Source organism: Chenopodium album, chromosome 23 (genome assembly GCF_948465745.1).
Source record: "Chenopodium album chromosome 23, dcCheAlbu1.1, whole genome shotgun sequence".
Lineage (NCBI taxonomy): Eukaryota > Viridiplantae > Streptophyta > Magnoliopsida > Caryophyllales > Amaranthaceae > Chenopodium > Chenopodium album.
Genome location: NC_137856.1, coordinates 5,121,849 through 5,147,207, shown reverse-complemented (window position 1 = coordinate 5,147,207; position 25,359 = coordinate 5,121,849). Strand labels below are relative to the sequence as shown.

General features: G+C 36.5%; 4 protein-coding genes across 4 annotated transcripts; 1 reads left to right on the top strand and 3 right to left on the bottom strand.

Moving 5' to 3' along the window:
• Window positions 1–34: 34 nt before the first annotated feature.
• LOC145609696 (magnesium-chelatase subunit ChlH, chloroplastic-like) lies at window positions 35–6,672 on the bottom strand. The gene is made up of 5 exons (XM_081665154.1): window positions 4,918–6,672; window positions 4,284–4,366; window positions 1,876–3,678; window positions 1,074–1,550; window positions 35–552 (listed from the first exon to the last, which is right to left on the bottom strand). The coding sequence occupies exons 1-5, from the start codon at window positions 6,326–6,328 to the stop codon at window positions 175–177; spliced, it is 4,152 nt and encodes a 1,383-aa protein (XP_081521280.1). The 5' UTR covers window positions 6,329–6,672; the 3' UTR covers window positions 35–174.
• Window positions 6,673–8,454: 1,782 nt separating this feature from the next.
• On the bottom strand, window positions 8,455–15,022 carry LOC145609697 (uncharacterized). Its single transcript, XM_081665156.1, has 9 exons — window positions 14,890–15,022; window positions 14,204–14,401; window positions 13,715–13,764; window positions 13,548–13,617; window positions 13,347–13,452; window positions 10,904–10,970; window positions 10,703–10,778; window positions 9,687–9,985; window positions 8,455–8,797 (listed from the first exon to the last, which is right to left on the bottom strand). Exons 2-9 carry the CDS (start codon window positions 14,361–14,363, stop codon window positions 8,714–8,716), a joined length of 912 nt encoding a protein of 303 aa, XP_081521282.1. The 5' UTR covers window positions 14,364–14,401; window positions 14,890–15,022; the 3' UTR covers window positions 8,455–8,713.
• A 1,064-nt stretch (window positions 15,023–16,086) lies between these two features.
• Window positions 16,087–20,345, bottom strand: LOC145608878 (uncharacterized). Its single transcript, XM_081664469.1, has 5 exons — window positions 20,160–20,345; window positions 19,990–20,047; window positions 19,806–19,887; window positions 19,640–19,725; window positions 16,087–18,610 (listed from the first exon to the last, which is right to left on the bottom strand). Exons 4-5 carry the CDS (start codon window positions 19,709–19,711, stop codon window positions 16,604–16,606), a joined length of 2,079 nt encoding a protein of 692 aa, XP_081520595.1. The 5' UTR covers window positions 19,712–19,725; window positions 19,806–19,887; window positions 19,990–20,047; window positions 20,160–20,345; the 3' UTR covers window positions 16,087–16,603.
• An 811-nt stretch (window positions 20,346–21,156) lies between these two features.
• LOC145608397 (cytoplasmic tRNA 2-thiolation protein 2-like) lies at window positions 21,157–25,290 on the top strand. The gene is made up of 7 exons (XM_081664007.1): window positions 21,157–21,555; window positions 22,417–22,765; window positions 22,850–22,936; window positions 23,024–23,145; window positions 23,289–23,367; window positions 23,452–23,852; window positions 24,687–25,290. The coding sequence occupies exons 1-7, from the start codon at window positions 21,242–21,244 to the stop codon at window positions 24,733–24,735; spliced, it is 1,401 nt and encodes a 466-aa protein (XP_081520133.1). The 5' UTR covers window positions 21,157–21,241; the 3' UTR covers window positions 24,736–25,290.
• The last annotated feature ends 69 nt before the right edge of the window (window positions 25,291–25,359 follow it).

Genomic DNA, 25,359 nt, shown 5'->3' with positions numbered 1-25,359 from the left:
CAATTCAGGTAGAATAGATTGGCAAGTCTCAACATTACATGGTTAAATCAAAATTTAATATCAACAGAAGATCAGAAACATGTGTAAAGTTTTCATTTTCAGAGACAAATTATGGCTCACAATGAATAGAGAACAATGTATGTCTGGCATATTCACAAGCTTATTTTACATAATTTACCTATCAACTCCTTCAATCTTGTCTTCGACTTCAGAATACAATTGCCTCAATTTCTCGATGTTTTCCTCTGACGTTTCCCAGTAACCCCTTCCATTGGCCTCTAAGAAAGTCTGTAACAACTTCCTGAAAGAGTTGGGGTTGGTGTTCATCAGCTTTTTCAGCATTTCTTCATCCTTGATGAAAGTTGTGTTGGCCTCTTCATAAACCCAGTTGTCCACTTGGCCTGAGGTTGCACTCCATCCAACAGTATTAGTCAGTCTCTTCTCAATCTCACGTACACCCTCGTATCCAGTGGACAGCATTCCTTCGTACCACTTGGGGTTCAGCAGCTTTGTTCGTGCATCTAGACGTACAGTCTCAGAGAGCGTACGTACCTGCAGAAATCCAATTTACAAACATTTCAGTCGACTTTATTATTTCAGGTACCTTGTATCAACTCATAATTAATGACACCAGAATATTACTTAATACATTTATATATTTTTTTTAATACTGATCAAGTTGATTTTACTGTTTAAAACTGATCTAAACACTGAATTTACTAATATTTCTTTTTTGTATACAGTTAGTGATTACTAGCTAATATTATAGAACATAAATCAGTTGTTGTGTTGTGTCATGAGAATGCCATGTACACCTTTCCCCCTTCAATTAATTGTAAAGCAAAACTCAATAGCAGCAAAATGACCTAAGCTATCTTTAGATACCTTTCACCAATCTCAAACACACTACCTTTCGCCTGATGTTATGGTACAGCTATTATATTCATCTTCATAAGTATTTATCTTTCTATGTTATCTTATGTCAACTTTTCTTAATACTATTATGAACAGATCTTGGTAAAATGTACTCAATTTTAGCATAAATATAAATGGCAGTGTGACAATAATCTCACCTGAGCATTAGCTGTAGTAGTATCAGCAATGTAAGCACTTGGCTTCTTCCCATCTTTCCTGAGTCCCTGCACCAGATTTGTGGGGTCTGAATCAAAGTAGTGGCTCACATCAGTCAGAGAGATCTCCGACGAGTCAAGATTCTGGAAAGTAGCATCAGCAGTTGAAAGAGCCATCTCGAACACCTTCCGCTTCTCAGTCATTCCAGCACCAGGTGCATCAGAGTCAAAGGCAAATGACTTTCTGCTCAAGTACATATCTTGCAGTTGCTTCTCATCATTCCATGAGGAATTCTCAACGGCAAGGTTGATGTTTGACGAGTATGATCCTGAGGCATTAGAGAAGATCCTTGTAGCAGCCTCTCTAATATCAACACCAAGGGTTTCGGCTTGCTCCAGTGCATGCTTTCTCACATAGTTCTGCTCCACTGGCTCATCAAGCTCAGCCACCATCTTAATCGCCCGATCAAGAAGGTTCATCTGATACAAGGCAACAAATTGTGGAAAAATCGACATCAGAAACTAATTCACATAGAATGATGCAAGAAATTGGAGTCCTAACATAATCTAGTAACCAAAACTTGTTAACTTAGGTTCCTTTATCTTACCATCTCACAATCTTCCATCCTTTCAGAAACAAAGTATAAAAGATCACTAAGTGAATATTTATACATTCCATATTTTAACATACTTGTATAATTTTAGGCTTATTAACAATTTAATCATATTTATGACAGTTCAGATGATAGAATCTCCCACATTATGTGCAACATATTGTTAATGTGGATTTCAAAAAGAATATTACCTGGTTGATGAAAAGGTCTCTAAAGACACCAGAGCAGTTAACAACAACATCAATTCTAGGCCTTCCAAGCTCCTCAAGACTGACAGGTTCAACCCGATTGACTCTCCCAAAGGTATCAGCAATTGGTCTCACCCCAATCATCCACAGAACCTGACCAAGTGACTCTCCATAAGTCTTGATGTTATCAGTTCCCCACAATACAAGTGCAACTGTTTCAGGAAATTTTCCTCCATTATCTGCTTTCTGACGCTCAAGCAGCCTATCCACAACAACCATTGCACTCTGCATGGCTGCAGTTGTAGGAATGGCTTGTGGGTCCAAAGCATGAATGTTTTTCCCAGTTGGTAGCACTTTTGGGTTCCTGATCGGATCGCCACCAGGACCTGGCTCTACAAATTTCCCTTCAAGAGCTTGCTTCAAACTTCCCAGCTCATTATCAGCCACAACCAGCTTCAAGCACTCCCCTAAGAATGCAAATAGAACCCTAAGTTTCTCCCTATCAGCTTGGTAAAACTTAGTGTTTGACAAGTACTGAATCCATGGTTCATTTATTCCAAACCCGAGAATTGAAGTCAATTTGTCATTGACATTCACAACTTGACCCTTACTATTAGTTGTTTTTTCTACAAACGCCATGACAGCTCCTCTTGATGTCTCAGTAATTTGTCTTAGTAACTCAACATCTTTCAAGACTCCCTTATCATTTCCTCTGTAAACATCTTCTATGCTCCTTCCAACAGTCTCAGCGAGTATAGAGGGGAGGGCGGATATTCCCTCCTCAGGACGATCCAAAGCAGCAATGTTAACCAAAGTTGCCACAGCCTCCAAGGCTGACGGAGGCTCACCAATCACATGAAGCCCACAAGGCAAAAGACGAGACTCAATCTCCATGATCTTCGAGTAGACTTTTCCTACCACAGAATCTCTTTCTTTAGCAGAGATCTCTGCTCCTTCATCAGGAAGATCCACATCTTTGTCAAGATTGCATTGTCTTGCAGTGCTGATGATGGAACTCACAATCTGTTGGCCCCGGCCTGTATCTTTGAGGGATTGGTATGAGGAAATGAGCTCACTCAGTTGTTTGAGCCCCTTGTAAAGTCCTGCATTTTCGGCTGGAGGGGTCAGATAGCTGATAGTATTTGCATAGCTACGACGTTTAGCTATTGTTGCCTCAGATGGGTTGTTAGCAGCATAGTAATAGACATTAGGAATGTTCCCAATGAGACTGTCAGGGAAGCAAGCATCACTCATTCCCACTTGTTTTCCCGGCATGAATTCTAAGGAACCATGAGTTCCAAAATGCAGAACAGCATCCGCTCCAAATATTTTCTCAACAAATGAGTAATATGCAGCAAAACCATGATGTGGGCTGGCTGATTTAGAGAAAAGTAGCCTCATAGGATCACCCTCATAACCAAATGTAGGCTGAACACCGATGAAGACATTCCCGTACTGCTTTCCATATACCAAGAGATTCTCTCCATCAGAGTTCAGATTTCCTGGGGCTTTTCCCCAGTTTTCTTCCAAGAGTGTTGCATAAGGAGTTAGGTTCTGATACTCCCTAACACTCATTTTGTATGCAACGTTGAGATTTGGGCTGTTAAATTGAGCCTCTTTGTCATGGATTACATCTTCAATCAAGGCTTCAGGATTCTCTGGGAGGCCTTCAATATTGTAACCATCCTTTTTGAGATCTTTAAGGACAGAGAAAATGGAGGCAAACACGTTAAGGTATGCAGCAGTTCCAACATTTCCCTTGTCTGGAGGGAAGCTGAAGACAGTAATGGCTAGCTTCTTCTCAGCCTGCAAACATTCATGTCATCAGTTATAATTCCCAGTTATGAAAATTTTAAAATCTTATGGCAATTAAATATCAAGATGCCTCTAAAAATACAATTAAGAAAACAGGAAGAACACTAGGGACTGTAGTAGGGAGTCTCAGAGTGTACACATAAAAGTAAGTTATGAATTGAAAGATTCAGATGCTGCTAAGGTTGAAGCAGGTATTTTAATCTTCAAGAGGGGTCTACTTTAACAAATCTCAACAATGCAGGTGACAGCAAAATATAAAAAGGTGCTTATCAAAAGAGCCAAAGGATAGCGCTTTTAACTCGTTGAGCCCTTATTGCTGACATGTGACAGCAAGAGCAAGGTCATACACCCATTCAGATTTAATGGAAAAGTAACAAACTCTACCAGCATTCATACAATCAACAGTTCAAAAATCTTTTAGTGCTTGAGCAATGCAATCAGGTTCATAATTTGATCGGTCTATATATTGAAACTACCACGGAATATTCAGCTTATAAGAGTATTTGACAATAATTTAAGATAAATATTTTCGAGAGCCTAGTGTTTATATAACTAGTCAAGATCATTGGAAAATGAACAGTTGGTACTCAAACTACCTTTGGTTTCCTCTTCAACTCAGCCCACTTAATTGCTCTAGTGCAGAGCTGATCCACTCTCTTGTGAAGGGCATGTGATTTTCCTGCATCATACCAACATTATTACCAATCAGCCCCAGAAGATAATATTCTTGTTACACATTCTCAATGTCATCTCATCTATACCAGAAATAAAAAAGATAACACCAAAAGGCAGGACATCCAAATGAAAAGAAAGGACTTAATTGAAGGCATCTCTCTAAAATATGCAAAACTACCATGAAACCAAAATTGATCTCACATCTTACTTCTGATCCGGATCTTTGCAATGCAAATCCCATATTACAGTAATGCATTACTAAGCCAATTGTCATATTATCATGACAAAAGAAAAGTTGTGCTACAAAAAATCAATCCTCTTTTCAACCTCAAACAAGAAGCTAACCTATAATATGATTAACAATCTTTTTTTGACTATATCATACATTTCATACAGAATTAATCCACAACATTGATTTGCAGTGACAAATTCTATATGCCATAATCAAGAACACATACATACTTCAGGCAAATAAACCAACCCAAAAAGGAAATAAACTAAAGGTAGGAAAAAGAAAAAAACATAGCTATAAACTATAAAAAAAACAATAGTTACCTGTTCTGGGATCGCGTCCGGCAAAAACAATAGGCTCCATGCCACCATCAAGCTCAGGAAGAGCAACCTGCAAAGCCACCTGAATAGGGTGCAAACCCAAGGTACTATTCAACCACTCTTCAGTAGTCTGAAACACCAAAGGTACAGCAACTATGTAAGGCACATTAAGCTTCATCAAAGCCTCAACAGCCCTCGGGTGATCCTGCCTTGCTGGACCTCCAACAAGAGCAAAACCAGTAAGTGACACCACAGAGTTCACCATAGGCTTCTTGGTGATAGGATCAATAAAAAACTTCTCGACGGGGCCAGAGAAATCGAGCCCACCGGCGAAAATAGGGATCACCTTAGCACCTCTAGCCTCCAACTCCATAATGACAGCAACATAATGAGACTCATCACCAGTAACAATGTGACTTCTCTGAAGAACTAGACCAATTACTGGTGCTTTTGAACTCTTAAGCTTAGGACTAGCATCCTTCCTAGTACCATACCAATTCAAATACTCCTTAACATCATCATACATACAAGGAGCTAAAGGATGCCAAACCCCACTATCCAAGAACAAAACCGGGTCCGAATACTCGATTTTCATCCCTTTCAATGCAGGTACATAAGACCCAGAAATCATCTTGACAAAATTAACCAAATTATCTGGTGACCCTCCTAGCCAAAACTGCAAACTAAGGATATAAAGCCTAGCATCCTGAGCTTTATCACTAGGCAAATACTTCAATACTTTAGGCAATGTTCTTACTAATTTAAGCATACTATCAGCAAAACCAGCACCTTGTTTTTTCCTCTTAAAAAGCTGGAAAAATGGGCTTTTTGATTGCCCAAGTTGAGACATACTAAATGAACCCAATTTGTTAAGTCTCATTACCTCAGGCATTGAAGGGAACACAAGAACAGCATCCATTCGATCTCGAACCTTCTCAACAGCATCCCTCACCTTAATTGCAAGCTCCTCCACAAAAATCAATGACCCAATAAAAATGTTGGCATCCTCAAGATCTTTACAGAAGCCTTGGTAAGTCTCTTTATCCCTAAGCTCCTCTACTAAATAGCCAACAACTTCAAAATTCGCGATACCGGAGGTTTTGTTCAGGGTCTGAACTGCAGCTGAAAGGGATGATTGGTATTGAGCTTCTAAGACTACATACACAATTTTTACAGTGGGTAAATTCTTGTTTTTCACTGGGACAATTCGTCGAACTTCTGGTGATATTTGGGTAAATTGACCATTTCCAGCTACAACACACTTGATTTTACCATTTCTGGGTGATCTTGAGGTAAATTGGGTGGATTTTTTGGGGAGAAAAGAGTGAAGAATGTACTTTTTCCGTGAGATTGATGAAATAAGGTCAGTTTTGGTTGATGGTAAGGTAAATGCTGAAGATACCATGGAAGACATTGCTGTAAGCTCTGTTCTTCAGAGACAGCAAAATTTGAGAAAAGTTTCGATTTTCTGAGAGAAAATGCAAAATCTAAAATCTGGGTATTGTTATTTAGAAGTTTAATTGAAATGGGTTTGAATTTTTTTTGCAAATTCTTCTCTCTTTCTCTTGAATTTTTAGAGAGAGAGTGCAAAAAAACACTAAAACTCAAGGTACTGAAAACAGAGTAGTGGAGTGTTTTATGTTAACAGTTTCTGTTTTGTTTCTGTTAGTGGGTGTAGAAGAGGACACGTGGAAAAACAAAATAGAAAAAATGGTATGAAAATGTTTTAGAGGTTGAGCTTTGTTTAGGTGAGGAGGAGAGAGAAAGTTAGAGAGAGAAAGTAAGAGAGTGATAAGTGTACTTTGGGTTAGTTTATCTGAATGAAGGGTTTGATGATGAAATTTCTTGGCTTCCTATTGGTTGAGGTGGATTTCCTAAATGAGCCAAGTGGAGATGTAAAATTGTGAATAGATTTTAAAATGATTTTTTTGTGTATTTTGGAAAGAGGTAATGAAAGAAAGGTGGTTGTTTTTGCATGCTAAGATTTTGTGTGAATGTGTGTAAAAGAGAATATGATATTTTATGAGAGATAGAGATGGGTCCAAGTATACTTATTCTAGGCCATTTGATGTTGATGCAATACGTTATACGTAGTCCATTTATCATGAGTAAATGTGTACATGTGTCTAGCACAAGAAGTAGAGTTGGCTTGCATACAAAATTTCTTTAATGAACAAAATGATAGCCAAAATAGATGTTGTAAGGACTTGTAACATTATTTTAATGAGCAAATGATAGAGTTAATGATGCATACAGAGTTATGTTAAAATGAATAATTTTAATTTCAAGTAATTTGAATTATTTTCATGTTGTTAGTTTGTAGTTACAAAAGTAGATAAGTTATTATCTAATTATGAAAAATGTCTACCAAACAAGCTAAATAGACATTTAAACAGATTTATCACTACACAAAACAAACACTAATTATGACCCAAAATAACCCACTATATTTAATTAAACAAGCTAAATAGACACTTAAACATATTTACCACTACACAAAGCAAACACTAACAATGAGCCAAATAACCCACTATATTTAATTAATACAACTTTGAAAGCGTTGTCCTCACATATAACTTTCTTTTTGATAATAGTAAGAAAAAGAACAAAATCTTAGAAACTCGGTTTACAAGGGAAATTCTTAATACATCGGAAGAATGGATAACAAAGAAGAGTTATTATAATTATACACAATACACATAAATCTAGAAACGATAAAATCTTAAATATTCACTAGGATGCAATGATATAGTCTCAAAAACTATGCCATATAAAAGTATGACCTTGATATATTTTTTTTCAGATGGTTTATGATCAAAGGTTCATTACTAATTTAATATGTTTTCTATAAATAAAATGTGTGATAGCTCACATTTATCATAAGCACCGAATTAAAGTGAACTTTGACGAGGAATGTTCCAGGTTTGAAAGGTAAATTGTTTCACAATAAAAAAATTAAAAAAAATTTGAATCTTTTTCTTTGACGGGAAAAAAAAAATTAAAAAAAAAAAAAAATTTGAATCTTGGCTCAACTGTTATGTAGGAGTTTTCATCTTTCCTTTTTTTTTTTTTTTTTTTTTTGAAACCAGGAGTTTTTATCTTTCCTTACCAAGGGAATACTAAGTAAATTCAACAATACAATTTCATTCATGTTTAAAAGGGTGCAAAAAGGCGTAAAGCCACCCACAAGGGATCAAATTCCTATAAATTGTACTCTCCTACATTCAACCACAGGACCAAAGTATGCATTTCAACAATGTTAACATTGCATGATTAGTGTGCATATTACTGTCACTATTCAAGTACATAGAAAAAGAATAAGCTCCCCTTCCCCTTTCCAATAAAACAAATTATAACTTTAAAGCCATGATAACAGATTAAAAGTCTAAATGCTTAAAGTATTCTGTTGCATCTATAACCTATTATTCAGACAAAATTTGAACTAGAGCCAAAAAAAAAAGGGATTACTGTCAGAGTATAATGCTCAACATACAAGCAGCAGGTTTAACATGAAATAGGTTGAATTACATTCACAAACAACAAAATTGCCATTAGAAATCATATTCAAAACTGATTAAATCAAGGTACTCTGATATGAAATACAGAATACCAATCAATCTCTTAGATATGAACAATCAAAATGAGATCGTCTTTACTTATATGCTAAATAACCCTGTGTGAACCTTGAAAATATCCTACAAAGCTAGCCAAAAAACCTCGACGAAAAAAAAAGATCCTCAAAATAGCACGAAATGTACAATTATCAACTACGACTACCCACTAAATAACCCATTAGAATCTAATCTACCTCCATATCAGAAATAGCTTCACTTAGAATTTGCTGGAGTTCCTGCACTCTTTGCTTTGTTAATGCAACACAATCCTGCAGTCAAGGTAACATCATTAGTAATCAGCGCCATATCGAGCCCTTTTGCTCTTATAAGTGAACAAGAAAGCCAGTTAGCCACATTATAACTCCAGTCTTCAAAACATGAGCAAATGAGCATTCGATTATCTTATACCCCCTTCGCTTAAAAATAGTTATCACATAGTCCCAATTTCTTAAAATTAAAGAAGCAACATAATTTTACAAAATATTACCCTTAATAAATCATCATAGTTGTATTATTTCTCATCTTTCATTGCAAAATTTAAGTAGAGGCATATAACGAAATCCAATCAATAAACATTACTAATAACATCTGGTCAACCAAAAATGGTTGCAAGTCTCCTCTTAAAGCAGCACATAAAACTTCCCATCAGATTTCTAACATAATAATACATAATATGGTTGTGTAAAAACGAAGACGATCAATTCAACAACCCCTCCAGACTCCCCCCTTACCACTAGTCCACAACCAACTGACACAAGCAACTCTTCAACAATTGCTCACAGTTTCTAGCTTCTGTTTTGTTACAAAGTCCTCAAAACTACAAAAGACTGCTAACAGATTTTCAAATTGCTTTATCAGCTCAAAATATGGTATACACAAATCAGACACCCTCATATATTCTGATACATAACCAAAAGTTCACCGGATATGCTACTCACTAAACGTCCGCAATCGGTGGCGTCTTGACACATCAAATTAGTTCACATGCAGCTAAATGCTCCACATATAATCGTCCGGTAATGGAAGTGGATGTTCCAATCCAAACCAGAGGTAGCAAGAGGAACCTGCCCCTTTTATGGTCCTTCATAATGTGTGTGTGTGTGTGTGTGTGTAGAGAGAGAGAGAGAGAGAGAGAGCTGTTCAGGGAAACAAACTTGCCTGGATGGCTGCTGAGTAGGCCAGAACAGGCCCGCCAGGCTTGTATAGAGAAACAAGTTGACCAGATGAATTCAATACCACGGTCACAGAAGTTTCTATAATGGACTCTTCCTCTGCCGTGGGATCAGCTAATATATAATTCTTGTGAAGAACACATGAAAGTGAGAATGGAATGTTGCTTAAAGTTAGTTTTCTTAGCTCTTTGTTAACAGGCTCTCTTTTTGACTTCCCTTCCTCCATCTCCTCTGACATAATAAAGACTCTTCCTTCATCATTCAAGGATACAACTGGGATACGCACTGCAATCAAGAAAAAATTTTAAATCAGAGATGCAAGGTACACAAAATTCCATTTGATTGAATAAGTAAAAACCTAGCACTTGCACTCGAGCCATATACTCTGAACCTATATATACATTTCCAAGGTAGTAAAGTGAAGCACAAGCATTAACTCAATGTTTCCATAGATAAATTTTGTGAAATCCAAATTATTGGTTTCCCCCTTGTGAGACATAGTGAGGCATTAGAACTTTCTGCTTACTTCGGAATCTTGTTTCTAGGAGAGTTTGGAAGTGTATTTATAAGAAGGATAAAGTGAAAAATATGGTTTAAAATGTTGGTTAGGTGTAGAAAAGAGTAGATAAAGTAGTAGATTGTTACTGGAAAGGTGTAAACAGTTAAGAGTAAAAGGGGTAAGATAGTAGAGAGGAATTGCCAAAATTGGAGTAAATTAAGAGTTTAGAAAAACCTAAAGACAGAAAGTGAGTTGCAAATTCTGAAACAGGGAGAGTAGAAAAAGAGTAAGAAAATGAATAAAAAAAATTGTGAACCACCTGTCTCACCATGGAAATGCATAAAATTTTATCTTCTGAAATCTCCAAAATAGGAAAATGTGACCATTAATATGAAACAGAGGGAGTATGTCGCTAAAAGTGAGATATAAAGACCCTACGACAGAAAAGTGAGAAGGAAATTTTAGAAAAGTGAACAAGAAAAATGGATTGATAAAAGGCTTACGATTAGAAAAGGCAGCAACTGCAGAAAGTAAAGCAGCATCAAAAAGAGCACCATCAGCATCCAAACAGCATATATCCTGGACCAGTAATAATTTATAAACAATGTTGATAATTGAAGTCTGAATGGATAATATCATTTATATCATAAAACGAAATCAAATTTATCACAGGATGAAAAATGAGGCGGGAACAAAACAGTTACCAAGTACGCCATCCAAGCAGCTTTTCCACTGACTAAGCACAGCTCCTTCAGATTTATCATCCCAGAGCTGCAGAACCCATAGAAAGTATCTCAAAAATCAAATATTTGAAATAAGAGCTATTATTTCAGATACAGTAAAATTAGTTGCAATAAGTAATCAAATGACACAACTCTAAATAGCTAAACATTGGGATAGCAAACATTGAGGAAGAACAACATTAACTATTCACAGTTCAAATGAAATTGTAAGTGATTTACAAGCTAATTAGACGATACTCCTACTACCTCATTTAGAAGAGATGTTATAAAGGTCAGTTTCAGCTACAATTAAGAAGCATCTTATAACCAAAAATAAATCAATAGTAAAATTTTGATACAACATTCTTAGCATCAAGAAAAGTTAAAACCATATTACTTTCTAACAAATTATGGATCTCCACAACTCCAAAATTGTGCACATTAGTGTGACTGTTGAGCAAAACATATACAACCTACTCTTTTTTTTAGTGTTCAACTCACTGGACATACATAATTTAAGAAAAAGATGAAAAAAGTGAAGAGAGACAGTAAAAAGGGTGTATGATAAAGTAAGAGAGAGTGTATAAAGGTAGGCGGGTGTAAGAAAAGAGGTGAATAAAGTAAGAGAGTGTGTATGAAAAGGTGTAAAGATTGTGGGGTAAGATGGTAAAAGGGGTATGCCAAAAATGAAAAAAAGTAAGGTGAGTAGAATAGAAATAACAATTATAAATGGAAAGTGAGTAGAACGGAATATCATGGTAGTATATCATTGACGGGGAAGCTAAAAGAAGGCCAAGGACCCCCTAATCAAAACAATAAACACGAGTTCCCCATCCTAATGCTGTCTGTCCTCCTATCAAATTAAAAAGACCTCCTATATCTACACACTCAAAGCAATAAATCCTTTGCCAGACCTAACATTTGGACGTCTAGTAAGCTTCCATTAAACCATTTAATTACTTAGCCAAAAAAATGACCCTAAAAGGCAACTATTAGTTCTTCCACCAATCAAAAACCTTCATTTAAGCATCATGAGACACAGTCAAATATAGATCACCTACAGCTGAACCACAAAGCCCAAGGGGAAAACGCACATCACACCTCCATGCCAAAATATCTATCTTTCAAAGAATGATGAGCATTCTGCATAACCTTTCTCTTGTGCTGAGCAAGTAACAGTGTCTGAGTATCTCAATAATCAACTACTTGTAACTTGTTCTAACATTCAGCAAACTACTCCAATTTCATGAACTAAAACAGAGCCTAACCTGCCAGAAGTATGTTGGATAAAAAACTGTGTCATCAAACAGTCCAAAAAGGAGATTTCTCAGTCACCACTCACCAAGCTACCAAAAAACCTGCAAATGGTACTTTGTTCTAGGTTCTAACTACAAATCACAACTCTGAAGTGGTTGAGTGTTCTTATCCTAACTACCCAACCCATAGATTCAGCTTCTTAGCAGAGTGGAAGCTTTCCAAAGAATATGCAAGCACGCATAATGTGAATAAAGACTCCAGTGGTCATGATGACAACATCTCAGGCCACATGCACAATTGTACACCATAATTCAGCTACTTTATCAGATTACTACTAAATTACATTCCAATGCTTAACCCTGACAAGAACAACATAGCTTAAAGGGCAGAAGTAATCTTGGCAAACCCAATTGAGTCCAGTAGAGTGAACACATAGCATGACAAACCCACACGTTAAATTGTGGAGTTACATAGATCAACCAAGAGGCCTTGCATGGCTAAAACACATACCAAAAGTGGTCCACTGGTCTTCAACATTTCCATAAGTCTACTAGTCACCACAAACTAGCCTGTAATTGATAATCCTACTCAGACTTTTCAGAGTGAGGAAACTCTTTGCCATACAACGCATATTTACCTCAAAACCACACCTTTTTTACAAAAAAGAGTACGTAAGGATACGTTGTCAAATGGTTAGAATATGCCTTGAATGTATTAGCCCCTTTCAAGCAACCATAACTTGTACTGTATAAACTCTCTAGTTTTAACTAGCCTCTATTCAATAATCTGTAGATTGATATTATACCTCAAGATCAACAAAACTTTCATCTTGTTTGTCCGTGGACGTAGTTAACTCATGAACCACATAAATGTGTTCTTGTTTGTTGATCTCTCTTTCTTGCGTCTATCATAAGTTCATAACAGAAAGTTTTTGACAGCCAATGTCATGAACAAAAAAAAATGTTCATCTCAATTATGAGTAATAAAATATCTAAATAGTGATGCCAATTTCTCAGGAAGTACTACTGATAGAATGTGTATCGTTACATATGCTGTTAATGCCAATGATGCCTAAGGTGCAACCAAATTGTGTCATAGGTTTACAAGAAATTTAGCAATCCAGTCTTTAGAACTAGCAAGCAAAAACCATTTACAGCCATTTAATTACCTTAAAATGGTGTCTGCTAATTGCTTTGATATAACTGGTGCTGCGTCGGCTGGCCTTCCAGGCCTAACAAGGGGGGAACAAATAGGAGGCATGTGAAACTCAATAGCTGCAATAACATAAATAGCAATGTTACAAAGATGATAAATTGAGCATAAAACACATTTGACACTGAAGATATGACAAAGATGAGCATATGCTAACCTAGGTTACCCTCATCTGGTGACTCCGTTGAAGGAGTCATGATTTCCATCTTGACCGCAGCAAGCATAGTCTGTAGAAGGGACATGTGAAATTATTTAGAATCCATAGAGGCCTTTCCATTGAACAAAGTAAACATGATTACAAGGGACAGTCAGAAAATAACTTACAGTGCAACCAATTTTTACAAGTGCAGAACCATTAGCAGATGAAACAGCCCCTGCACAGGTACGTCATAGCATGAGGCGTGCCAGATAATATCCTATATAACTAAATAAAGTTATCACAAATCTCATGACTTTATAAACTGTATTAGAGTTTTTTATATTTTGGAAAGTACATATACAAAGTTACAGGACCTTTCTCTCAAAGGTTGTACTGAATAAATCGTGACGAGCTAACATATCGAAAAAGTATCAATCCCTCACATAACAGCACTAGAGTCATTAATATAAGTAATTTAATTTTAAAGAATATAAATAAACAAACAGCAAAAATAAGCTTGTAATATTGAACAACAGCAACTTCCTGTGTTTATCAGAATAACCAGGATTTCTCAGAAAATCACAGCTACAACACATGATATCAAAAGTTCTTGACTTTAACATAAACGAAACAAAATCACTGCTGGGAAATATAAGCATTCGATCGAAACCAACCAAGTGCCACAGTTGTATCTCTAGCTGCATTAAGAGTCCTTGCATCAGGTCTTAAGGACTTAACAAAATGCCGTTCATAAAACTGAACAGGAAATAAGCGTCTGAAAGCATCAATCTCCATATCAGCTGACAAATCACTGGATGCATTTGATGACCCCATCTCAATATTTACTTAAAATGCCCTCGAATCTTCGCACCCTATAAGAAATATAATGGAAATATAAACACAATGAAGATAATTGCACCAGAACACAATTATGAACCTAACTCCCATAAAACTATGTCAAAGGGTATTACTAATTTATACAACACAAACAAAGAAACGTAATTAACTAGTGAGTGTCCCGGGCAATGCCTCGAATTTTCAATTCCGAAATCTACACAACCCACCATGCAAATACAGCAAAATATCACAATAAACAGCAAATATGAACCACATTACACCTTTCATGCAAAACTTCAGTAAGTATCCAAAAACTAACACAATTAGACAATTAAAACTCACAAACCCCAAATTTCAACAGTTATCAGATAATCAATACAAGAATATATCTACAAATGGGACATTTTAATCAAGTCTTTAACAAATTTAAAACCTAAACAATAGAATCAAAAATAGCTTATAAACGATTTTTACAGTAGTATAACAAAAAAATACGAAGCAGAAAGAGAAAAGAAGCAAAGACCTGTGTTTGATATCGGAGTTGGCGGCTGTGCTGAAGGTGGTTCGCCGCGTAATCGCCGGCGAGGAGGAGAAGAGGGCGAGGCGTGAGGGTAGAGTGGGTTTTTGGCAATGGCGTGTGAGCTACTTTCTTTCTGTACCCAATTCAAAAAAAATAAAGTAAAATGTGTTAGGGTTGATAACTTGATATGGCATAAAAAAAAAAAACTTCATATGGCATATGCCCCTCTTTCGTAGTAACGGTTAGCGTTTGGATCAAGTCAAAAAACACCAATAAGACTAAGGATAAAAGAGATTTTCACTGATATGAAATTGATGAATGAATTGTTTCAAATAAAAAAAAATGATGAATTAATGAGTTTATATGTATTTGACAATAAAATAAAGAATGATTAGGAATCGATGTTTAATTTATTGTTGTATTGTTAAAATATTGTTGTATAAAAAAATTCCAACTTTACAATGTACTTCGTATGTATTTGGTATAATTAATTAATCTTTTGATACAAATTTTTGAAAGTTTAATCGAGTAAGATGGGAATCAATTTTGAGTTGATTTTATTTGTTTCCCTTATAAGGTTGATATCCTAATAACTAAAGATATATTTGAATGAATTACATAAAAAAATTAGCACAATCTTATTGTACTCCTACATTACAATGCATACTGTATTCCAACATGTATATGGTATCGAATTATCTCCAAGCTATCGTTACTATTGATGCACCATGCTAAGTTTGGTCTAATAGGAAAGATTGCACCTTCTAACCTTGATGTTTGGGGGTTCAATCCCACTAGAGGCACTTTGAGGGTGGGGATCCATTACCCTTCCCCCTCACTCTTTAAGTATCTGACCCGCAAATACTGGACCAAAAAAACCGTAAGGGTTAAATTTGTTACTGGTATTGTAATGAAAAATTATGTATTAATATATTACATATTATTACGAATCTAACAAGACTCACTTGATGCATATCTCCCTATAGATTAGTGTATATAAAAGGTCAAAGTTAGTCAAATCAAACAATAATCAGATCAGATAAGAGAAAATAATTTCAAATCAGATCTTGTAAGCAAAAGTAAGGTGAACTAAACAGACCCTATATTAATGGTAAAGATGAAGGTGTTATGTATGTTAGATCTACTTTTGAAAGATCAAATTGTCAAACTCATATATTGTCATAACCTCGGAAAGCTGAAGTTTCATTACATGCTATAGCTCCTCCATTGATAGCATCCAAGATTCGGATTTTCATAGGCTAAAATTAAATCAATTCCTGCATCAGGAGAGCACATCTGAAAGAATCATCAACTTGAAATGCAGTACGGAGTCACTGCTGTGTCTTATCAGATGAAATCAAACAACTCAAACTATATTGATCACCGAGACTAACCTGTTGAGACTCTACTACTCTAGAAAGGAGTTGCAAAATTCTGAATCCAAAGGAATCAGTAATCTGGAGGTTTGTTACCAGAATTCCAGCAGTCAACCATATGGAAACTAAATTGACCAAATTTAAGCCACCAGCAACATCTTAACCCACATACAAAGTAGTGAGGGAGACAATGCTTTTTACCATAATTACACATGTTGTCGTTACAAATACAAAATTTACATCAGATTGAAGGCTTGAAACAAACGGATCAAAGATTTAATAAACAATCCAAGACCTGGTGTTGAATAAACTTTGTTCATGATTCGCTATTCACTTGATTCTCAACTGCTCTTGCTGAAGTAAGCTGTAATTGCCTTTAATTTACCATTCAAGTAATTTTTTTCCACTTCGAGTGACCATGGAGTATCAGAAGATAAAGAAAGTTCTGCTAGTTGGACAATATCAACATTTCTAGGCAAGAACATGATAATCAGTGAGGCAGTTGCCTTGAAAGCGTTAAAAAGGAATTGCCCATCATGTGGCTGAAGCATGCTTATGTCATAAGACTTCACTTTGAGATAATCAGGCCCTCCCCAAGGAGGTGACAGAAAGACCGTATCAGCCTTCAATGTTGGTGCCACAGAGAAACTATCTCCATTGATAAAATCAATTCTGTCTTCAACCCCATAGATGGCTGCATTATGATGAGCATAATCGATTTTATTCGGATCAATATCAATAGCAATCACATGTTTACTCGTCTTTGCAAATTGTATGGCATTCCCACCAACACCGGTAAAGCAATCAATTACAACACCACCACCAGAACGGGAAGCATGATGTCTGGCTATAGCTTCTGGAGTGACAGAAAACCACCCTTCATCATCCATCTGTATACCTACATCAAATTTGGAAAATAAAAGATACCTTTGACACCAATATTTGGTTATATCGACATAATACTCTTCAACTGGTTGAAATTTATGATCATCATTGTTGTTGAACGACTTCTTCCTTCTTCGACTTCTTCTTTTTGTCTTTTGTTTGGTAGCAGCGAGTGTATCTTGCAAGTGGAATCCATTGGCCTCTTTCTCTAACTTTCCTATTGGTGCATGATTGATGAGGTCATCATCACATGCTGTTTCGACAATGCTAATCAAACTGCTTGAATTCGACAATTGGGCTATTAAATTGCCATTACAGTCTCCATTAGCATTCTCACAAGGACTGTCAACAGAATCATAGTTATTTGACCGAGACACACTAGGGGACATGACACCAGAACCCTCTCTCTCTCTTTTGTTTTCTGGATTCTGATGACTGATGGTAGAAAGTGAACAGCTTGGTGAAATTGCAGTCTGACAATTTCCATCGAGCAAACGGTGGTCATATAATTTTACCGCACAAGATTTATCAGAAAGCATTGCCGAACCAGATGATAAATCCTGAGTGGTGAGAGCTTGAACACCAAACACTTTGTCTTCAGTCCGTTCATCAAAGCGTGTCTTATCATCCAATTCATGTCTATCTAACTGTTCTTCATTTTGAGATACAGCAGGTTCAATAACAGTACCAATCACTTCTGTATTTGATTCATCACATATGTTGGAGACATCACCATAAACAAAGCTTTCCATCCCAGGGGGTGGATACCATGTGGACTCTTCGGTTTTGCTGTTATAAAAATAATATCTCATGTAAAAAGAATCCCAGAAGGCACTCCATTCACCAGAAACTGTACTGGAACTGAAGTTGCTATTAGCATCATTTTCAAGAACCATATCGGAGTCTAAAGGCATGCCAGCAACCTGAGTCTGTTCAATACACATACTGGAGCCAAGGTCATCCAATTGCATAGCATTACCCAATTGATCCCCCTTTGCATCGTCTCGTTCCATCAAACTTCTATCTATTTCTTTTGGATGCTCTACGACACAATCATCAAATATATTGCGTCCACAACTTGTGTTCCTCTCCAACAAATTTGATGTAGCAGCTATAGAAATCTTGTTTTCCATCTGGAGATCAGTCTCCAACAGGTCTTCAATGAGAGCTTCACAAGACATATTTCTAGGTACATCAGCCACATTAGCAGGCTGCTCCCCATCACTAGAATTAGACAATCTAACAGTGTCATCACAGACATCAAAGCCAGAACAAGAGAGTTCAGCCTGATCTGGCATAGATAAGGAAGATGAATTGCTTGATGTATCTTGAAACTCTGCATAAGTTTGGCTCTCTGCAATTGTATTGGGAGATAGTATAATTTGATCCTTGAGCCTATTCTGACTATCTTGATCCTTACGCTGCGCTGTTTTATGTTTCCCCTTAGGCTGCACATTGCTTGGCTGGAAAAATTAAAAATATTCAGAATCTGTAAGTAATTATTAACATTACAAAGAAAATCATTGATACATTGGAGACAGCAATTTCCATGAACAAGATAAGAAAACAAAACAAATTGAATTACAAAAGTTCCCCTAATGAAATAGCATTAGATAATTGTTTGAGTCTCACCTCGGACACCATTACACCCAAAGAAAACCATAAAAATACTTTACAGTTTTTTGTTGATTAAGGAACTGCCCTTATTCACTTATTCTTCCTAGAGTAACTGAGGAAGAAAGCAACGCTTAACAATTGCATGTTCCTAGCAAAGGAAAAGTATATAAGTAACGCAAATGGTACCCAATAATTCTGCAACTGCCACTGATTAACTCCAATTAGCTCTCAAATCCTATTCCCCCCTCCCCCCTTCCAAATCCCGTCAAAACCAACAATTCTCAGCAAATATTTTATATTCCACTGTGCAGGGAGTACAAACCTTCAATGTCTCAATCCCATATAATCTATCTCCTAATTTTAATACGACCTCTTACATGAGCTACAGCTATGCCCAAGATCATGTTTTCAATGGAAAACGTTTACAGCTGAATAAAAATCGAACTATGATAGTAATATCATCACAAAATTTTGTCACCTGGTATTTAATATTCACGATTATCCTACGCTGCCTGGTTTTAGTCATGCCAGGCATATGCCCATATGATATTTTGTTTCTTCCACCAAACCACTCGTTTACTGCACAGGCAAGAGGTCCCGACATTCTACTTAAATATAACTCCTTATACTCCGATTTCAATGTGCTGAAAGAACATTCTATTTTCAAATAACAGTAAAGGACATTTTTTCAATGGTACTCCTACATAAGGTAATCTAAGTAAGATCAGTCTATCAAGATACGAAATGAATACGATTAGCCAAATATACAAACATGAAAATAAACAAACAGTAGACTAGAAATTCAGCAAGGTAAACACAAATCAAATGAAGTTTTAAACTTTGTACCAAAAAAAATGTTTTAAACTTCAACTTACTTGTTTGCTAGTTTGGAAAGTGAGAGGAAGCCCAAGTACACTCATTTCCAAGGAGATATCAACATCCTCCATTACAACACTTTCTTCTGATAACAAAACAAACCATATAAACTATAATTAACTCACTAACCATAATTCATGCACTTGAAATGATGAAATCACTAACCCAATGTTTCAATGCTCGATTTCGAGCTAATTTTCCCACCATGAGCATCATCGTCGTCGTCATCATCATCATATTTGAATCTCTATTCACCAACAATCATAACATTTAAGCAAGAATTAAAATTCAATTATTGCTCATACAAAATCTCAAATTTTGAATAAAAAATTGAAAATGAAAATCTTACGATGTGTTTAGGACATGAGGAAACTTGTCGATTATCATCAATTGGAAAACCATCATCCCTATATAAGCATAAATTCCCAGTCAAAATGAATTCTGCTAAAAAATAAATAAATAAATAACCAACAGCAACAAAAATTGGAGAAGCAGAAGGAGAAAGATAGTGAAAATTACAGTAAGAATACTTCGAAGCTTGAAGAGAGAACCTAAAGCTTTGATTGCAGGTGAATCGAGATCAAATTCTGAAGCATTCATGGTTGCTTCTTCTAGTTTTCGAGGTTTTAGGGTTTATGTAATTTGATTAAATGTTTTTTTCAATTGGTTTTGAGGAAATTGAACTTTCCCTCTCTATTTGGTAATGTTAAGCGGGCTGGATTAGGATTAAAATGTCATTTGATTTTGGCAATTCATTACCAAAAAGGGCCTCATCGTTTTGTAAAGGACAAATCCGGCTCACAATAATTTTGATTTTTTTTTTTTTTTGGTGTTTACAAACATTTTGATAATGTATTGAGGTGTCAATTCGGATGTTTAAATTAGGTTTGATAAGGTCGGGTTGGGTCAAGTCAGTCTTTAAAATTAAATCATGTTAAATTATTATTTTGCGAGTCAAATTTTGAATTGAAACAGGTCGGTTCCAGTTTCGGTTCTGGGTCGGGTCAGGTGTGGTTTTGACACCTCTAATTATACACGTTAATAAAACAAGCTTTGAGACACACACAAATTGCGTGTGCAACATAAGAATTTAATATGCATGGCTCGATTCTCTTTTTTTCCTAAAATATTATCTACTTATTCTAATAAATAAAATATATATTAGTGAGTTATAAATTGATGAAATCATAGAGGTTAAAAGGTAGGATATGAGTACATTGGAATGTTAAACCAACAACATGTAATGATCTTGACGTAAAATAGTGGGACATTGATTCACTCTATGTATGATGTATCCAAAACAAGGCCATCCCAATTTCTCAAAATAAGAAACAAAATTCATTTCTCACAAGGTTAAGTTTGTAAAATTACAAGCAAAAACCGCTACTTTCAACTGGATAAACAGTAAAAAAAAAAAAAAATACATTTATTTACGGAATACTCCATACAACTTTACCATATGAAAAACTTAGAATCTCTCTCAAAACACTACAGTCGAACAGAAGTGAACTCGATTCGTTCATAAACAATCGGCTTGAAAGCACCCTTTGTGCCTCTCTTCCCACAATTCCACCCTAGTCAGTCCAAGGGAGCGCAACACAATGTCCTGCGGCAAGCCAACCTGCCAATCAGGAGGCTGCAGTAGCTACGACGACGAACAACCTCTTTCTCCCACCAAACCTCCGATCACCACCAATGGCCGCCGTCAACCCCCCTTAAACCCTAACACATGCGTCAAGTGTAAGCTCAACGACGCCGTCGCCGGTGGTTCCGCCGGCGGCGATGACGGCCGTTTTTGCGCCGACTGCTTTCGTGGTTCTCTCTTCGGAAAGTTCAGGTTTTCCGTCACTTCTACTGGCATGATTTCTCCTTCTGATAAGGTTCTCGTCGCTTTTTCCGCCGGCCCTTGTTCTCGGTAATTTTCTATTGTAGTTGTTTCTTCATTGCTTAATCATAATATATACTTTTTAGTAGAATTCTATAGTTTGCTTGATATTGTTGGTGAGTTGAGTAGAAAATATTGTGAATTTGTGATATCATATTTGAGGCTCAAGTCTGTAAGTGTGGATTTGGTTGTGGATTAATAGTGATTTAAAGTTCGGTTTCGCTGATTCGAGCTTATGCTGCTAATGAACATATTGCTTTGCAATCATTTATTTAGGGGAATTTTATCATAAGCACCACAGAAATGATTGGAATAAGGAAGTTCATTCTTTGTCAAATTAGAGTACTTGGACTCTGACTTAGGGTATTAATGTTGGCCTGAAAATCTAGTCGTGTTCGTGTCAATTTAACATACACCTGAACTTCTAAAACATTGTTAGTTTGGTGCTTGGGAGGTATCTCTCATGAGTCATGAATCATGATATGTACTGAGTACGATGAATAGAGATGGATCGGACTCTTCAAGATTTTGATTTTATTAGTTTTAGCTTATTACGTCTTGGATCATTAATTAGAGTACTAGAGTTAAAAGTTTGTTTTTAACACAGGGTGGTAGTTTTCACCCTACGTGATAAGCAGTAGGAGCCCTAGGAGAGTAGGAGATATCTTTTGTGAAAACGCTCCAGTGCTGATTTTAAATTGAGTGTCATAAGGAATTTGTATCTGTTTAACTTATGATATTATGGTGTTTGTTGATACTAAGTGCAAAAAGTAACATTTGACAGAATAGGTTAGCCAATTGCTTAATTCTCTAGCACATGTCAAGGTAGCAGTTATAGAAGAAAATTGCTAGTGCTATTTCCTGTTCTGAAAAAGAATTCTTATGTAACAGGGTGGCTTTACAATTTGTCCATGAGATGCAAGATAAAGCTCAAAAGAACTTTGAAAAGAGTAGGGATAGGTCTCTTCCCGTGTTTGGGGTTGGGGTTGTTTATATTGATGAAAGCTCAGCTAGGTGTGTTCCAACTGCTGAAGCTGATGCAGCAATTCAACATATCAAGACTGTTGTCAATGATCTTGCCACGCCTGAAAAAACGTTGCACATTGCTCCTCTTGAAAGCATATATGCCTTGAATCCTGCTGATGGTAGAGAGAGGCTGAGAATGCTTTTAGAAACTATCAGTGATAATACCGGTAAAGAAGATTTTTTAACGCATCTTCGTATGCTATGTCTACAAAAGGTTAGACACTGTTTGTTATCATTTGCTGCAAGTTTTATCATGGCAAAATTGGTTTTTTAAAGCTATGTGATGGCTCTTGTGCAGGTTGCTCTGGAAAACGGGTACACTCAGTTGGTACTTGGGTCTTGCACATCGACTATTGCTCGTCATGTACTTTCAGCTACTGTTAAGGTTGGTCTTTGTTATTTTGATCAGAGTTCTATAACATTTTTGAATCTTAGGTTAATTTAATGGGATTTATTAATTTGTTTGGTGCAGGGCCAGGGCTACTCCTTACCAGCAGATATGCAGTATGTTGATGCAAGATGGCATGTGCCTGTGTTGCTTCCACTTCGTGATTGCCTTGCACAAGAGCTCAATACTCTTTGTCAGCTTGATGGGTTTGTTAACTATATTCCTTCAGTGTGCTTACTTTTGCTTAAGGACCTCGATGTGTTTATTGTGTAGAAGCTCCTTTGTGTCTTAGGTGTATATCATTCTTTTTCACGCTTATGACTCTCCTGTTCCATTTTTGACAGGGCAGATTAAAGACACTAGCGACAGTTAATGGTCTTCAGTCTGGAATCAATGCATTGGTTTCATCATTTGTCTCACTTTTACAGGTTAGAGAGTTAGGTATCTGTAATATTTCATGTGCAATTAGCATGAATCCTATTAGTATTTTAACAGATATTCTGCCCATTCAGGAAGAAAATCCTTCTCGGGAATGCACAATTGTGAGGACTGCTGGAAAGCTTACACCTTTCAGTTTTAATAGACTACCAGATGTTGATGACCCTAAGGCACGTCTAGCATCTCAAAGGCGTCAAAAGAAATTTAATATCAAGTCAGATGAGCATACTCCACCAGAATCGTTCTGCTCTCTGTGCAACAGCCCGCTTCATGCTTCTGACTCCTCAAGCTTTGGCATTTTTTCTAGTGAGGAGCAGAGTGCTCAGACTTTTGGAGCAACTTGCTGCTCAAGTTGCAGATACCAAATTCTTCCTGATGACTCATTGTCTATGGACCAGTTCTATGCACTCCTACCCCAGCCACTAATGTCCAGAGCAGCAATCAGTGACGCCCCCAGTGACCATGCATTGCTAAGGCAAGTAACATCTAATTGCATTTTTTGCATCAAATCTTGCATAGTCAAATAATCCATTGAAATAGGGCTACTGTGCGTTTTTTGTGTTCTGAAGTGTGATTGCTGGTTTTGATCAGTTAGTTATGTTGTTTGGTTTCTTTATTGATTTTTTTTTTTCCTTCTGGAAAGTCATTTATCTTGGGAACTATAATCCTTTTCAATAGGCATAGATTGGATGCGTCCTACGTTACGAATGGTCAATGGATGACAGGCCAGTGGGTTTTTTTCCGAGTGTATAAACTGAACACTCCTCTCTGTTCGAATTTATGAGTGCAGGCAAACCTTATGAGTGTTAAAACATATTGATGATCCTGTATATCAACAGCTGCCATATTAGAAACTCATTCTTTGTTTAGGTCTGAGAAGATTCAGGCCTGTGGTCCCTTAATGGCTTAATCACATGAAAATAAATCTGAGAGATCCACATTAAAAATGCCTTCAAAATGGGAATAATATGAGTTGGTACATAATATGGGAATCTCTGCTTGTAGCTAAGTTTCTGGCATCTTATTCATAGTTGTCAGGTTCTTTTGTTGTCTTCTTTTTTTTTTTTTTTTTTTTCTAGCTCTGGGGGATGCCGTGTTGCCATGTTGGGGATAGGGGGATGAGCGGAGAGGAAAAGAGAACAATTTAATAGTGCCTCTTGTTTTGAGTATTGTTCCTTGGGGAGAGACAGTGAGGCACGCTTACCTCTTCTTCCTTTTATCCTGTTGATGAGCGAAGAGGCACGCTTAGCTGTTCTTCCTTTTATCCTGTTGATGTTAAATGCTGATGATCTCAATGACCTGTATGCAGGGAGCAAATCCAGGATTTTCTACTTTCAGATAATGAAGATGGAAGCTAAGCTTGACAAATTAGATGGATGACTTGTCTCTGCACTGTTTGTAGAAGCCTTTGATGATGCGATTTAGATGTATGATCAGGTCTTATAACTTTGCCGTTTAGTTGACTGGAGGATGTGCAAAGGCTACAAGGCGTTGGCTACTGATGACAAGCTCCTATATTTCTTGGTTTGACGCTGACCCTACATCAAAATTGTATGCTCAATTGTTATGGAGTTGATTCAACTCTAGCACTGAGGAGAGGGTAGGCCTTCAAAGTACAGTGACAATTTTGAAGCAGAAATAGCATTGCAGTATCCAAAAGTTGGTGTTTCTGCTGCAGCTTGTATTTTACTTATTGCAAATTTGCAATCTATTCGTGATTCATTTCTGTTCTCTATATTATGGTTTTGCAGACTAGAAATTTTCTAGATTAATTTTGATAATCTTGTATGATAGATCAATCTTCCGAGATGGGTAATGTTATTCTTCTGACTACTTTTTTGAAGTTAAAGGGACTAAGGGAGCCCATTTGAAAGTATTTTGAGTTGAGAATAATGTCATTTAGTTATTCAGCATATTACTCTCCTTGAAGTTTCAGTTTCTTCAATATGATTCTGTATTGAACTAGAATGTTAATTACGTAA